The 18010-nt window shown below is 36.9% G+C and overlaps 1 protein-coding gene across 1 annotated transcript in view; it reads left to right on the top strand.

The window, feature by feature from the left end:
- The window catches only part of MCEE (methylmalonyl-CoA epimerase), a 50023-nt gene extending 32875 nt beyond the window's left edge, over positions 1-17148 (top strand). Inside the window, exon 3 of the mRNA XM_010600164.3 lies at positions 14509-17148. Within this exon, the coding sequence (XP_010598466.1) occupies positions 14509-14661 (153 nt within the window). The 3' untranslated portion in view covers positions 14662-17148. The remainder of the gene's footprint in view (positions 1-14508) is intronic.
- Positions 17149-18010: the final 862 nt, after the last annotated feature.

Here is an 18010-nt window from a genome sequence, read left to right on the forward strand (position 1 = left end):
AATGAAATAAGCAGGCAGCCCGATGAGGTTTTTAGCTTTTTATATTGTTAAGGAAGGAAAATTTAAAAAACTGCCACCCACTGTTCATGTTTTGTAAAAGAAAGGGCATTTTATTCCAAAAAAGAAGAAAAAGAAAAAAGAATCTTCTTGGAATAAAAGAGTCCTACTCTGCCCTACAGGGTCGCTATGAGTCGGAATCTACTCGACGGCACTGGGTTTGGTTTTTGTTTGTTTTTTATTTTGGTCAATTAAATAAATTTAGTTTTTTTATTTGTTTTTTGTTTTACTTTCAACTGGTGGAAATTTCGGTAGAGACCAGTATTTGGGAAACATTCCAGATGTCCACCATCAGACTATATAGCAAATATGGAAGCAGAGGCAATTTATATCCTTAAAAAATAATTCCCAAGAATACTCAGGGACCCTTCTGAATCCATGTATGAGGACACTGTTAGATTTGCATAATTCATGTAGCTTTTAGCTGGACAGAGAGACAATTAAAACATAAATATTTTATCCAGACTTTCTGACTTCAGTGGATTTACACCAGTTTGACAGTTGAATTTTTTCACTAATCAAAATGTCATGCAACATTACAAGTGGCACATTACTACCTATTCATAAAATTTGAGGACTGAGAATTACATATCTTAAGGTTAAAAGATGTTATCCAGCTCATCTCCTTGTCTTCAGATAAGATTGTATTGCTATTTTCAGATGAGGCAACTGAGGACCAAAGAAGGTATAAGATGTACCTGAAGATTTTGAATTCTGATTTTGATAATTAAAATATTTTTTAATTTGGATTACCATTACTCTTAAATTTCCAAAATGGTAGAGGAAAATCAACGTGAAAATATCAAACACGGTTACACACACAAAAAAAACCGATAAGAAGTTGAAATGAATAGCCCAGATTTTTCCTAATGGCATTCAAGTTCTTAGAGAGCTATATAATGCACAACTGTAATGGTGTGAAGGACTATTAAAGGCAAATTTTTTAGATGGGTTATTACTGACTGTGTTATTTTTATTTTGGGGGGTACTGACTTAATTTCCCAAATGAAATTGCATTTCCTGTAAATATTGCATCTACTTTCAACTAAAAAATTAGAAGAGATTTTTATTTCATTCTATTCTATTTCTCCCAAAACACCTGAATTTAGAAACCATCTCAAGAGTAGATTTGATGCATTGGACATTAATGACCGAAGACCAGACAAGTTGTGGGGTGACATCGAGGGCATCATACATGAAGAAAGCAGAAGGTCATTGAAAAGGCTGAGATGGATGTTAGAAGAGATTCTGAAACTTGTTCTTGAACATAGAGCAGCTAAAGTGAATGGAAGAAACGATGAAGTAAAAGAGCTGAACAGAAGATTTCAAAGGGTGAGTAAAGTATTCTAATGAATTGCGCAAAGACCCACAGTTAGAAAACCAAAAGGGAAAAACATTCTCAGCATTTCTCAAGCTAAAAGAGCTGAAGAAAAACTTCAAGCTTCAAGTTGCAATTTTGAGGGATTCTAATCAATAAGGAAGACCAAAGAAGAATTGATGCATGTGAATTACGGTGTTGGCCAAGAATATTGCATGTACCATGTTCTGCCAGAAGGATGAACAAATCTTTCTTGCAAGAAGTACACCAGAATACTCCTCATAAGCAAGGATGGCGGGACTTCATGTTACTTACTTTGGACGTGTTATTCAGGAGGGGACTGATACCTGGAGAAGGACATCATGCTAGGTAAAGTAGAGGGTCAGCGAAAAAGAGGAAGACCCTCAATGAGATGGATTGACACAAAGGGTTCAACATAGCAGTGATTGTGAGGGTGACACAGGATCAGGCAGTGTTCCATTCTGTTACACATAGGGTTGCTATGAGTCAGAAAAGTTCTACCATACTATAATTGGGGTCCCAGAAAGAGAAGAGAAAAAATAGAACAGAAAGAATAATTGAAGAAATAGTGGGCAAAGACCTCACAAATCTAGTGTAAGAAATCAACCCCCAGATTCAAGAAGCTCAGCAACCGACAAGAAGGGGAAATACAAATAAAACTACACCTAAGCACACTGTAGTCAACCTGAAAACCAAAAATGAAGAGAAAACCTTAAAAGCAGTCAGAGAAAAAAGTGAAATTATGAAACAACATAAAATGCAATGACATTTTTTAGAACCTACCAATTCAGAATTCTAATTCCAGCCAAGTGGTGTAACAGAAAACAGATTTTCCCTCCTGTCTGAAACAAAACAAATAGTCTAGACAAAATATATGAAACAGTGGTTTTCTGGCATTGGACATCAGGCAGCACAGGGCACTGATGCTTGAGAGAGGGGAAACAAACAAGACGAGCCCTACAAGTTCCCAGCTTTACTACCTGGAGAGACTTTCCAGACTACAAGACAGGAAGAGGGTAGTTAGGTGGAGTTTAGCTGTCTCCCTGAGCTGAGAGTCTCGGGAGGTCAGGGTGACTAGAATTTGCTGTACAAAGGACTGGGAAGAAGAAAGCTCTACCGACTGTATTCCAATCATCTGTAATACTTCTTAGGTCACTTGAAATGATTAGAGGGGAACAGTCTTCACACAGAGGGAGGAATAGTTTGTGTTCTTACTAGCCATGGAAACCCTAGTGGCATAGCGGTTAAGAGCTACAGCTGCTAACCAAAAAGTCAGCAGTTTGAATCCACCAGTTCAAGTCTACCAGGTACTCCTTGGAAACTATATGAGGCAGTCCTCTTCTGTCCTATAGGGACACTATGAGCCGGAATCGACTCAATAGCAGCGGGTTTGGTTTGGTTTTGGTTTTACCGGCCATAGTGGAGAAACCTCGTTAATCGTGGACGTTGAATAGAGTACTCAGGATTTTTACTTAGTAGTGAGGAAAAATTACCCCTGGACTAAAGGTGCTATGATTCCACCTAACAAAGCTTTAAAAATAAGCCTCAAAAAATATCAAATTTTATACAAGTAACATGTGCCCCAGAGCAAAGGTCAAAAATATTGATAGGAATACAAAAATATCTAGCACCAAATGAGAGAAAATTCACAATGACTGACATTCAGTCAATCTTTACCATTCATGGAAAAAAAAAAAACAGGAAAATATAGCCAGTTCTTGAGGAGAAAAATCATTCAGTAGGAGGAACACAGCAATGGCAGATAGGATAGAATTAGTAGACAAGGTCAGGAGATATAATTCCATATTTTGAAGAAGTTACAGAGAAGTGAACATATTCAGTAGCAGCATGGAAGACGTAACAAGGACCCAAACAAACATCTTGTGATGAGAACTACAATGGGTAAAGTGAAAATCACACCAGATGCCATATTGCTGGACTTAAAAATACAGCAATAGAAACCATTCAAAATTGAAGCAAAATACAATGCATTGTGGTGTTTATAACATGTTGAAGACTGAGTAAAATGAACAGTATCAGTGAGCTGTGGAACAAAGTCAAACAACCTGATACACTTTTAACTGGAGGTCCTGAGGGGGAGGAGAGAGGAGGTGAAGCAGGAAAAGTGTGAAGAAATCACATCTGAAAATTTTCCCAAATTTGATGAAAACTGTGAATGCCCAGATTCAAGATGCTCAACAAACCCCAAACACCAGAAATATGAAGAAAATTACACCAAGGGACATCATAATTATGTATCTTTAAAACAATGACAGAGATTACTGTACAAGAAGGCAGAGTAAAATAGCATACTATGTCAAAAGGACAAAGATAAGAAAGACAGTGTGTATTCTTCAAGTCAGAGAACGGTGGTACAACATCTATACAGTACTAAAAGAAGAAACCCAAACTGACAACCTGGAATTACATCCCTATCAAAAATAGGGTTAAAAAACTAAGGAAAAGTAGATGCTGGGGGTAGAGAGGAATGGAGACTGAGTACTTAATGGGTACTGGGTTTTCTTTTGGGCCAGTGAAAATGTTTTTGAATTAGATAGAGTTGGTGGTTGCAGGACAGTAGGAATGTACTAAAGACAACTGAATTATACACTTTAAAATGGTGAATTTTATGTGAATTTCAGCACAATAAAAAATACTGCAAATAATTTTTTAAGAAAAGGAAAAATAAAACATTAACCCATAGATCCAAGAAACTAAACAAACCCAATTACTATAAATATAAATATACCTACATACTAGCACATCAGAGTCAAAACCAAAACAAGGAGAAAATCTTAAGAGCAGCCAAAGGGCAGGGAAAAAACACATTTTATACAGGAGAACAATAATAAAATGTCACCAGCTTCTAATCAGAAACAGTGCAGTCAGGAAGACAATGGAATTACATCTGTGGTGCTTGGGGGGAGAAAACTATCATCCTAGAACTCTATACTTAGTGAAAATACCCTTCAAATATGAAGGCAAAATACATTTTCAAGTAAAGTAGGGTAACCTTTCGGTTAGCAGTTGAGTGCTTAACAGGGCTCCTTGTTCTTATTTGTTGTTGTGTGCCATCGAGTTGATTCCGGCTCATAGCAACCCTATATGACAGAGTAGAACTGCCCCATAGGGTTACCTGCTGCAGTCTTTATGGAAGAAGATGGCCAGATCTTTTCTTCCGCAGAGTGGCTGGTAGGCTTGAACTGCCATGCTTTCAGTTAGCAGCTAAGTGCTTAACCATTGTTCCACCAAGGTTCCTTGTTGTTCTTATTAGTTGCCATCAAGTCGACTTCAACTCTTGGCAACCTTGTGTATAACGGGATGAAGTATTTCCTGGTTCTGCACCGTCTTCGTAGTTGTTGCTATGTTTGAATCCATTGTTGCCCCTGTTGTGTCAATCCATCTCATTGAGGATTTCCCTCATTTTCACTGACTCTCTACCAAACATGATGTCCTTTTCTAGCAATTGGTCTTTCCTGATGACCTGTCCAAAGTAAGTGAGCCGACATCTCGCCATTCTTGTGTCTAAGGAACACTCTGGCTTTATTTCTTCTAAGACTGGTTTGTTCGTACTTTTGGCAGTCCACCATATATTCAGTATTCTACCAATATCACAGTTCGAATGCATCAACTCTCCTGCCTTCCTTTTTCCTTGTCCAGCTTTTGTAGCCATATGAGGCAATGGAAAACACCATGGCTTGGGTGAGGTGTACCTTAGTCGTAAAAATGACATCTTTGGTTTTCAAAACTTGAAAGAAGGCTTTTGCAGCAGATCTGCCCAATGCAGTACATTGTTTGTTTTTGACTGCTGCTTCCATAGACGTTGATTTTTGATCCAAGGAGAATGAAATAGTTGACAACTTCACTTTCTTCTTCATTTATCATAATGCTGTCTATTGATCAGTTGTGAGGATTTTCTTTTTCTTCACATTCAGATCTTTCATTCATCAGTAAGTTCTTCAAGTCATCTTCATTTTTTGGCAAGTGAGGTTGTACCATCTACATATCCGCAGGTTGTTAATGGGTCTTCCTCCAGTCCTCAAGCCACATTCTTCTCCATATAGTCCAGCTTCTCAGATTATTTGTTCAGCATACAGATTAAATAAGTAAGGTGTAAAGATACAACCCTTCCACACACCTTTTCCAATTTTGAGCCACAAAGAAAGTAGAAGGGAAATAGTGAAAATCAATGAAATAGAAAACACGTAAAATAGAGAAAATCAGCAAAGCCAGCAGCTTTTTTTTTTTTTTAATTCCTAAAATTGATAACCCCAGACAAAACAGAGGAAGGAAAAAAAAAAACATAATTTGTAAAAATTCTTTGTATTTTGCTGTTGTTGAGAATATATACTGCAAAACATATGCCAATTCAACAGTTTCTACATGCACATTTCGGTGGTATTGATTACACTCTTTGAGTTGTGCAGCCATTCTCACTCTCCTTCTCAGAGTGAAGGTTCCTATCTAATCTTTGTAGTTGCTGTTGTCAATTTGATCCTACATAAATAAGAGCATAATGCTCAAGGCACATGCTTTTTTTACTAGTTAAGCTAAACTACCGTTTGGTTCTAAGAAGACTTCAGGCGATATTTTTGGTTTAAGGTTTAAAGATTATCTCAGGGTGATAGTTTCAGGGGTTTACCCGGCCTTCATGGTTCCAGGAAGTCTGGAGTCCATGAGAATTTGAAATTCTGGTTCCAGGAAGTCTGGAGTCCATGAGATTTGAAATTCTGCTCTACATTTTCCCCCTTTTGATCAGTCTTCCGCTATAGACTCCTTGATCAAAATGGAGCTCTTCTGGTCTCATGGCATCATGCAGCTCTTCTGGTCTCATGGCAGAGGAGGCAGTTGTTCATGGAGGCAGTTAGCTACACATTCCGTATCCTGCTACTGTCCTAACTCTCCTTCTTCCTCTGTTGCTCCAGTTGAACAGAGAACAATTGTGCCTTGGATGGCTGCTTGCAAGCTTTTAAGACCCCAAGCACTAGGTAACAAACTAGAAGGGAGAAGAGAAGCCCTAAACATGCAAAACTGTAAATTACCTATATCAGGAATGACAAAGGAGACATCACTGCAGATGTCAAACTAAAAGAAAAATGGGTATTGTTAACAAATTTACCAACAAATTTAAGAATTAAATTGAAATTTACAAATTCCTATTAAAAACAACTCTCTTCACAAAACTGACAGAAGAAATTGAAACTCTGAACAACTCTTTGCCTGGTTTTTAAATTTTTTCCCCCCAGTGACTCTTTCATTAAAATCTTTCCTGAAGAACAGAGTTTCTTTGCTGCTAACCAAACGTCGTCAGTTCGAATCCACCAGCCGCTCCTTGGAAACCCTATGGGGCAGTTCTCCTTTGTCCTATAGGGTCACTGTGAATTGGAATCAACTTGATGGCAAAAAAAATTTTTTTAAATGGTTGTACAACCTTGTGAATATACTAAAAACTACTGTATTGTACATTTTAAAAGGCTGAATCTATGACATGTGAATTGCCAGTAACTAAAAAATATGTATATATATCTTTCCCACGAAGAAAATTCCAGTCCCAGATAGTTTCACTGGTAAATTTTTCTAAGCTATTTTTTTTTTTTTATTAAAGAAGAAACAATACCAATCTTACACAATCTGTTTCATAGAATAGGAAAAGAGTGAAAACTTACCAGCTTGTTTATGAGGCAAGCATCACCTACAACCTAATAAAGACATTGCAAAGAAGGAAAATTACAAGGCCATCTTTTCTGTAAACATAGATGCAAAAATCCTAAACAAAATGTTAGGAAATAGGATGCGATGTTATATAAAAACAAAGCAAAACAAAAGAACCCAGTGCCATCGAGTCGATTCCGACTCATAGCGACCCTATAGGCAGAGTAGAAATGCCCCATAGAGTTTCCAAGGAGCGCCTGGTGGATTCAAACTGCCGACCCTTTGGTTAGCGGCCGTACCACTTAACCACTACGCCGCCAGGTTTTCCAGTGTTATATTAAAGTGGTAGTATATTAATGGTCTGTTTTTGTTGTTAGGTGCCATTGAGTCAGTTTAGATTCATAGCTACCCTGTGCACAACAGAATGAAACAGTGCCCAGTCCTGCACCATCCTCACAGTTGTTGTTATGCTTGAGCCCGTTCTTGTAGCCACTGTGTCAATCCATTTTGTTGAGGGTTTTCCTCTTTTTCACTGACCCTCTAATTTACCAAGCATGATGTTCTAATGATGGCCTAAGAGGGGTTTATTTCAAGAATGCAAGGGTTTAACATTCAAAACTTGGTCAATGAAACTTACCAGATTTACAGATGTCGGAGAAAAGGCATATGATTATGTGAATAGTTCCAAGAAATCTATATGATCATTTCAATAGATGCAGAATATTAGATACAAAAGAAAAAACAAAAAACAAAACCTAATCGTGATAAAAATGTAAAAATGGAATTTTAGCTGACTAGGAATAGAAGATAACTTCTTTAATCTGTTAAAGGGTACAAAATATACAAAAAATAAATCTATCACTTGCATATTTAGTAATTAAATATAGAATGCATTACCATTGTCTTCTCTGGAATAAGACAAAGATGTCCACTACCACCACTTCTAGTCCACATTGCACTAGGTAGTGTAATAAGGCAAGAAAAGAAATACATAAAGATGTAAACATTGGCTTATTGTGTTCCTTTATTACTGTATTTTTACACAAATAACGCATGTATTCTACGTTTGTTTTCCAACTGCTCCCTCCCCCGTGAGGTATTTTTGTAAGCATGCTATGCTAATTTTTTTACAGCAACATGTAAAAAAAAATTGGCATAGTGGTGCTTATGAAAATACCTCGTGGGGGGAGGGCGTGGTTGGCAAACGTAGAAGGTGAGTGTTATTTGCGTAAAAATACAGTATACCGTCCGAGAATTTGATTCTGTTGTCAGAGTTTTGTTAACGGTATAAAACGAGTCGAAGAGTTTTCCATTTTTTCTCTGTTTTTGGAATCACCTATTTTTAGACTGTTTGATAGATTTTGTCAGTGAAGCTGTCTGGTCCTGGAGTTTTCTTTGATGGAAGTTTTTGGATTAAATTTAATACTGGTTAAATTTATCTAATAATTATAGGAGTTTTGAAGACATTTTATTTTCTACTTGAGTTCATTTTAATAAGCTATATTTTTTCTAGGTATTTGTTCATTTCTCATACTTTCCAAATTGCTGACAGAATGTTGTTTATAATATCCTCTTTGCTTTGTTTGCAGCATCTGTAATGATGTTCGCTTTTCCGTTCTAGATACTGTCTTGTCTTTTTTCTTGTTCAGTCTTTTGTATTTGTCAGTATTATTATTCTTCGTTGTTTTGTTACTGTGTTTTATATTTCATTAATTTCTACCTTCTTTGGGTTTCATTTGCCATGTTTTTTGTCTTGGGTGGGATGCTTAGCTCATTAATCTTCAGTGATTCTTTTTTTCTCATAAGTCCACTTACCGCTGTGAACACATACCGTCCCTAAGTACTGCTTTAGCTGTATCCCGGAGGCTTTGCTGCATAGAATTCTCAATATGTTTCGGTTCAGAACATTTTCATAACCATTATGATTTTTTTTCCTTGATCTGTGGATTATTTTGAAGTCTATTTCTTAATTTCTCAACATTTGGGGATTTTTTAATTATTCTTTTGTTATTGATTTCTATTTTAATGGCATTATGAGCAGAGAATATAATCTGTATGATAGTAGTCATTTGAATTTGTCAAGACCTGTTTCACGGCCAATATAGTCAGTTTTTATAAATGATCCATGCATGCTTAAAATGAATTCTGAAGTATTTTATGTCCAATAAATGTCCATCCAGGGAGGGTCATTAATGTGCTTTCAACATGACGTATCGTTCTGATTTTTTGTCTGTTTGTTCTATCAGTTACTGAAAGAAAAAAAAAAAACGAAACCCATTGCCATCAAGTCAGTTCCCACTCATAGTGACCCTATAGGACAGAGTAGAACTGCTCCAGAGAGTTGCCAAGGAGCACCTGTGGGATTTGAACTGCTGACCTTTTTGGTTAGCAGCCGTGGCACTTAACCACTGTGCTACCAGGGTGATACTATCAACGTATCCTACTATGTCTGATAATTTGTCTGTTTTTCAATGTAGTTCTATAAATTTTTGCCATATGTTCTTCGATGCTTGGTTATTAGGGACATATGTATTTAGAATTGTTAGGTCTTCTTAGCGAATTGACCCTTTTAGCATTTTATGAAGTGACTTTATCTCTAGGAATCCTTTTAACTTTAAAACATTTTTGTTACTTATTAATAATATAGCTATACAGCATTCTTTCAGTTACTATTTGAATGCTATCTTTTTATCTTCAACTTTTATGTATCCTTTTTTAAACTTATGTCTTACAAAAGGCATATAGTTAGATGTCTTTTTGATGTTGTTGTGGAGAATATACACAGGAAAACATATACCAATTCAACCGTTTCTACATGTACAATTCATTGATACTGACTACATTCTTCAAGTTGTGCAGTGCTTTCCACCCTCCTTTTCTGAACTGTTCTTCCACCACTAACATAAACTCACTGCCCCCCTAAGGTTCCTGTCTAATGTTTTGAGTTGCTGTTGTCACTTTGGTCAGATTTTTTTTTTTTTTAATCTAGTCTGGTAATCCTATTTTAATTGGAGTATTTAATTTTCTTAAATTTAGTATAATTACTGATATATTTGAGTTTATATCTAGCCTTCGTATTTCCTACTCTCTCTCCCGTATGTTTTGGGTTTTCTGTGCTGTATCCTGGATATTCTGCTCTTTCAGTCCCCAGTTCCCTCCTTTGCTGGGTGCAGGCTGTATCTTTATAACCATCTGCGTATGTGGTAGACCAAGCTTGTTGATTTTGTTGTTTAAAACTTCATTATCCTGAATCTTTTGTCTACTTGATCTACCAGATAATGACAGAAAAGCAAATATTTGTTTTGCTTTTTGTTTTTCAAGGTAGTAGTGTTAGGAATATGCAGATTCAAGATTATTTTATCACCTTTGTGGATTGTTCATTTTATATTTAAGTTTTATGTTTTTTTCTCTGTATTGTATTTTACTTTAAATTCTAATTTATGTGATACTAGTATTGTATTGCTATATCAACTCTCTTTGAGTTCATACTTGCCAGATATATCTTCTTCTGCTTCATTAGTTTTATGCATTCTGTGTGGTTTTGTTTAGGTATGTTTCTACCAAGCAGCAAATAGGTTAAAAAAGAATTCATTCCGACAGTTTCTCTTTATAGTTCATGAGTCTAATCTCTTTCCATTTATAATGACAATCAATGTGCTTGAGCTTATTTTCTGCCATATTATATGGTGTTTTCTTTATATTTGTTCCTTTGCTTTTTTCTCTCCTTTTTAGCCTTCTGTTAGATTGAGAATTTCTTTTCTTTTTTAAACATTGTTTCTTTCTCTGCTATTTTAAAGACTACTATTTGTTTAGTGGTTAGCTAAAATTTTTTTTTTTCTGATTACAGAAAACGTCAAACATAAGCAAAAATAGAGTAATATAACGAACTCTGCTATACCTAAACCCAACTTCAACAGTGATCAATTCATGGACAATCTTGTTTCATATATACTCCCTCCACCACATTTCCTTCTTCCTGTATTAATTTAAAATTGTTCCCAAGCATCATGTAATTCCATCTATAAATATTTCAGTGTGTGTGTATAAACATGCATCTATTTTTTTTACATATTTTTGTATTTTTTATATATTTACACAATACGATACTCATATTTAAAGCAAACTAATAGTAATCTCTTTATTTTGTTATTGAGAATATACACAGTAAAACATACACCAGTTCAAGAGTTTTCTACACGTATAATTCAGTAGCATTGATTACATTCTTTGAGTTGTGTGACCATTCTCACCCTCCCTGTCTAAGTTGTTTCTCCCCCATTAACATAAACTCACCGCCCCCTAAGGTTCCTATCTGATCTTTCAAGTTGCTGCTGTCAATTTGATCCCATATAGATAGCTTTTAAAAGACCATAATGCTCAAGGCAGACCTTTTTTTACTTTTTTTTTAAGCTAAAGTATTGTTTGGTTTTAAGAAGACTTCAGGGCATATTTTTGTTTTAAGGTTTAAAGATTATCTCAGGGGCATTAGTTTCAGGGGCTCATCCACCTTCCATGGCTCCAGAAAGTCTAGAGTCCATAAGAATTTGAATTCTTTTCTGCATTTTCCCCCATTTTTTATCAGGATTTTTCTTCTATGGAATCTTTGATCAAAATGTTCAGTTACGGTAGCCAGGTACCATCCAGCTCTTCTGGTCTCAAGGCAAAGGAGACAGCTGTTCATGGAGGCAGTTAGCCACACATTCCATTACCTTCTTCTCTTCCTGATTCTTCTTCTGTTGCTCCAGGTGAGTAGAGACCAATTGTTGTGCCTTGGATGGCCGCTTGCAAGCTTTTAAGACCCCAGGCATTATGCAGCAATCTAGAACATTGAACAGAGCCGCTTAACTCATTCTTAGGCCCGTTAACTGGGATGTCTCATGAAACCATAACCGTAAACCTCCAAACCAACGAACCAAATCCCATGAGGTGTTTTGTTGTACATAAGCAGCCTTAGTAGCTATTCTTTGTAGTTGTTGTTGTTACTGTAAATATAAAACCAAAACCAAACCCATTGCCATCAAGTCGATGCTGACTCCTAGCGACCCTAGAGGACAGAGTAGAACTGCACCATGGAGTTTCCAAGGAGGGCCTGGTGGAGGATTTGAACTGCCAACTTCTTGGTTAGCAGCCATAGCTCTTAACCACTACGCCACCAGGGTTTCCAAATGCCTATCATATAACTTTTGCAAATTCAACTTTTTACAGGTGAACAACTTATTGCCAGCAATTACAATAATCGGCTATGCAATCCTACCCTTAATCAGTGTTATTGTCAACACCCTTTTCCCCTTCCCTCCCACCTAGTAATCTCTTAATATCATCAAATATCCAGTAGATATTCAAAATTTTTATTGTCTTATAAATATCACCTTTTCTTTTTATTGTTAGTTAAAATTAAAATCCTGGTAATGTCCACACAATGCAAATCGTGGCTGTATCTTTTAAGTTTGTTTGTTGTTATTTAAGTTTATATGTAAGAAGGGTCTTGAACAATAATTTAGCTTAAAATTCTAGATTGAGGTCATTTTACCTCATCTTTTACTCACCTTTACTGTCTTGACAATGACAGTACTCCATTATCTTCTGGAATCTGTTGCTGCTAAGGAGAATTTGTTGCCTGTTCAATTGTAGGTAATCCATTATTTTTCCTTTAGAGATCTTAAGATTTTTTCTGTATTCTTCAAGTTATTCGGTTTCATTGTTATATGTTATATATTCATTTATTTACTTTTTTAAAAAATCCTGCTTGGTTCTCAAGTGTCCTCTTAAGTCGAACACTCATGTCTTAAATTATGGGAAGTTATCAGTTATTATTCTTTAAATATTGCTGTTGACATTCCATCTTGCTGCTGCTTCTTTAGCTCCCGTTTTTATTTAACTTTCCATTCTGTCTTCCATAGCTTTTAAATTTGCCTTCGTATTTTTATGTACCTCCACCAGTCCCTGGGTTCATATACCCTCAAATGCTAGTGAAAACTTGTCCGTGAACTCAGTCACCATGCTCTGCTTTGTTCAGTTGGCATCATTAGCAGTGGCCAGTTTAGCATCTAACCAAGGAGAAATGTCCAGGGTTCCCTTCTTATAACCTAAATGTATATTAATAGGGAATTATTAAGTTAACTTGCATATATCTATATAGCAGTTATTTAGAACACTATTATGTAGTGGTTAAAAAAGAGTAGATCTATTTGTACTAACATGGAAAAATTGCTAAGATATATTAAGTAAAAGAGCAAATACAAGTAAAGCATGTAAAAGACATCATATATATAACTTTATTTTAGAGATATATATATACATAATGATTATAAATATGTTTTAAATGTCTGGAAGAACGTATGTCAAACTGAGGACAGAGTTACGTCTGGGAGGGAAGGAGTACTTAACTTTATCTGTAAGTTTGAATTTTTATGCACTGTATAACTTTAAAACTATTTTGAAATGGAGAGACTTTGAATTTAGACTAACTTTAGGAAAACTGGAAAATTAAATTGAATAAAATGAAGTTCATTATATTCATATATAAAAGGGCAAACATTCAGGAAGAAAATTCTGTTCTGGAAAAGATGCAGATTGACCATCCACAGCACAGTACAGATCAGGGTGCAATAAGCCAGGGACGTAGTATGGGCATGACTTTGACAAAGCTCTGAGGTTTAAAAAGAAATACTAACAGGAATTTATTAGTAGAATGTGCAATGTATGAAGGAATCACAATTTACCTGTGGTAATATTTACCTGTGGTAATATTTACCTGTGGTAGTATTTACCTGTGGTAATATTTACCTGTGGTAATATTTAGTATCCTTGTCAGTTTGACCACTTTTGGAATCCAGTATACAGTCCTTGGCTCTTTGAAAGTAAGATGGAAATGATGTAGAAGAGAGTTGCAATATTGTAAAAGTTTGGATTTTTAGGAGGGATAAACACAAATTTGATGATACCTTAATAGTTACTTTCATGTATACGAAGTTTTAATCTCGAAGGTGATAACCAGATGGTTTTAGGGAGTTGGGGGATCAGAGGAACACTCATTTGTTGAGTGCCTACTACGTGCCATAAACCGTGCTAAGAGTATCTTATCTGTTACCTCATTTTAATCTATAGCCGGTCACTATGGTAGGCTTTGTCACTCTATTACAGATGGAGATCCCAAGGCTCTGAGGTAAAACCAATTTGCCCTGTATCACCTAGAAGAAAATACTGCAAAGTGTAACATACATGATTTAGGTTAAAAGGAAAAACATTTACAATGGTGAAAATTCTTAAACACGGCAGTTGGTCACCTAAGAGAATTGAGCAACGTCCTTTCCCTCTCTGGAAGTTTTATGCTTTTTGATTGTTTAAGAATGGTCCTGGCCAAAGATGGAGGAGATAGACCACATGAGCTCTCAACGTTTCTTGTATAATTAAGTATTTTTATTATCTAATTGTGTTCTTATTTATTTCCTTTTCTCAAGGTGGATAACATAAACATAGCCATGGCGGATTTGAAAAAAAAGAAGATCCGTACTATAACTGAAGAGGCCAAAATAGGAGCACATGGAAAACCAGTGATTTTTCTCCATCCCAAAGACTGTGGTGGAGTTCTTGTGGAACTGGAGCAAGCTTGATTTATATTTGCAGGAAACTTAACTGATCTAAAAAATTCTTACCAAAATTCAAAATGACAACAGCAACTCGAAAGATTAGATAGGAACCTTAGGGAGCAGTGAGTTTATGTTAATGGGGGAGGAACAACTCAGAAAAGCAGAGTGAGAATGATTGCACAACTCGAGGAATGTAATCAATGCCACCGAATCATACATGTAGGAAGGGTTGAATTAGGTATGTTTGCTGTATATGTTCTCAACCACAACAACAAAATAGAATTAAAACAAACATCAAAATATACTGTGGAGCCCATGATTGCTTCTATGGTTGTGATAGTTACAATTGTGTGTGAACTTGGCTGGGCCATGATTCTCAGTGTTCTGGCAGTTGTAATGTTGTGATCACCTCCCTTTGAGATTTGATACATGATCATACCCATGATGGGATCTGCTGAGTGGTACTGGTGGGGTCAGGGCCTGTGGAGCCTCACCACCGCCTCAGCCTTCATCTCTTCACCCCTTGCTGCCTAGTCCTTCCTGTTCTTTTTACTGGGGTTTTGTTTGTTCTGGATCCTGCAGCTGGCTCCTACTCGTCTGACCTCCAGTTCTTGAGACTTGGGCTAGCAGCTTACCTGCGGTCTTGACTGCTGATCTTGAGATTCGTCAGTCTTTCACAGCCTGCAACAGCTCTGCTTTCCAGCCTGCTGATCTTGGGTTCACCAGCCCCTGAGACTACGTGAGTCAGCAGAGGCCTGCAACACCCCTGCTCTCTGACCTGCCGATCTTGGGTTTGCCAACCCCTGTGGTTACGTGAACCTGGAGAAGACTCTTTCCTGCCCTACGGACTTGGGACGTTATAGCCTGAGCCATTTCCTTGGTACAAATCTCTCTGTCTATATATATTTATATGCTTTACTGGGTTTGTTTCTCTAGAGAACCCAGCCTAAGACAATCACTTAAAAATTCAAAGTTAAAAGTTAAATGAAAGTTCAAAAGAAAAAAATACATACACACACAAATATATATTTAATTAACAAATTACATTAAATAACATGTATATAATTAACATGTATACCTGTTTATGATACAGGCTTACCTTGGAGATACTGCTGGTTCAGTTCCAGACCACCACAATAAAGCAAATATTACAGTAAAGCAAGCCACACGAATTTTTTGGTTTCCTAGTGCATATATTTATACTATACTGTAGTCTGCTGAGTGTGCAATAGCGTTATGTCTAAAAAAACCAATGTACATACCTTAATTAAAAAATATTACTGAGAAATGCTAATCTTCATCTGAGCCTTCAGCAAGTTGTAATCTTTTTCACGGTGGAGGGACTTGCCTTGATGTTGATGGCTGCTGACTAATCAGGGTGGTGGCTGCTGAAGGTTGGAGTGGTTGTGGCGATTTCTAAAAATAAGATAACAATGAGGTTTGCTGTGTTGATTGGCTCTTCCTTTCATGAAAGATTTCTCTGTAGCATGTGATGCTATTAAATAGAATTTTACCCACAGTAGAACTTCTTTCAAAATTGGAGTCAGTCTCCTCAAACCCTATTCCCTGCTCTATCAACTAAATTTATGTACTATTCTAAATCTTTTGTTGTCGTTTCAACAGTGTTCGCAGGATCTTCACTAGGAGTAGATTGCATCCCAAGAAACCACTTTCTTTGCTCATCTGTAAGAAGGAACTGCTCATCTGTTCAAGTTTTATCATGAGGTTTCAGCAGCTCAGTCACATTTCAGTCTCCATTTCTAATTCTAGTTCTCTTACTATTTCCAATGCATCCACAGTTATTTCCTCCGCTGAAGTCGTTAAGCCCTCAGTCATCCATCAGGGTTGGAATCAACTTCTTCCAAACTCCTTTTAGTGTTGATATTTGACCACCTCTCATGAATCACAAATGTTCTTACTAGCATCTAGAATGGTGAACCCTTTCCAGAAGGTTTTCAATTTACTTTGCCCAGATCCATCAGAGGAATCACTATCTATGGCAGCTATAGCCTTTATGAAATGTATTTCTTAAATACTAAGAATTTCAAGTAAAAATTACTCCTTGAGCCATAGGTTGCAGAGTGAATGTTGTGTTATTAGGCATGAAAACAACATTAATCTTCTTGTACATCTCAGACCTCTTGGATGACCAGGTGCATCGTTAATGAGCGGTAATATTTTGAAAGAAATGTTTTTTTCTGAGCAGTAGATCTCAACAGTGGGCTTAAAATATTTAGTAAACCATATTATAAACAGATGTGCTGTCATCCAGTCTTTGTCACCCCATTTATAGAGCACAAGCAGGGTAGATTTAGCATAATTCTTAAGGGTCCTAGGATTTTCAGAATGGTAAATGAGCATTGGCTTCAACTTAAAGTCATCAGCTATGTTAGTCCCTAACAAGAGAGCCAGCCTGTCCTTTGAAGCTTTGAAGCCAGGCATTGACTTCTCTCTAACTATAAAAGTCCTAAATGGCATTTAGCTTAGGCTGAGTTCTCTAGAGAAGCAAAATCAGTGAAGTAGCTATATATATATATATATATATATATATATATATATATATATACACACACACACACACAGAGATTTATATCAAAGAAATGGGTCATGTGGTTTAGAGGCTAGAAAGGCCCAAGTTTGTTGGTCAGGCTGGAGGCTTCTGACTCACATAGCTGCAGGGGCTGGCAAACCTGAGATCCAGATCACAGAGGCTGACGAATCCCAAAATTGGCAGGCAAGCTGCTGGTTCATGTCCCAAGAACCAGAGGTCAAATGAACAGGAGCCAGCTGCAGGGTCCAGAACAAACAAAAGTCAGCAAGCTTTGCCAGAAAGTCCACTTATATTGGATGCAGGCCACACTGCTAAGGAAACTCCTTTTCAACTGATTCGCTAGTCACAGCAGAGCCCATCATGGAGGGGATCTCATTCTATCAAACCTCATCATGGGAGTGATAACGTCATACAATTGCCCTAATAGCCCTTACTCCACTTGTCAGTGGTCCATAGTGGGGATTCTGCCAGTTGCTGAATATAACTATTCCAATTACGCATTCTGGAACTGGGGAAATCACTACAGGATGTGCTTGGGGATGCACTGGACCTACAGTGAGATGAACATAAGACTCCATTAATAAGCTGATCTCTGTATGTCCCCCCACTCCCATGGTGGGCTGCTATGGGGCCCAGTCAGCCCCATCGTAGTTAGGTATCTTAATTCAGTTAGGGCAGTTCCCACTGTAAAATCTGAACTTACACAAAATAGCAATCACAGCAGTCTTCGAGGATGCTGGGGCGCCCTTCACAAATTTGTTCCTCACAGTTGTGGTAAAAGATGTGTCATCTGGGCATTCTGTGTGTGGGTCTGTGAGTCTA

This window comes from Loxodonta africana, chromosome 13 (assembly GCF_030014295.1).
Source record: "Loxodonta africana isolate mLoxAfr1 chromosome 13, mLoxAfr1.hap2, whole genome shotgun sequence".
In the NCBI taxonomy this organism is placed as follows: Eukaryota; Metazoa; Chordata; class Mammalia; order Proboscidea; family Elephantidae; genus Loxodonta; species Loxodonta africana.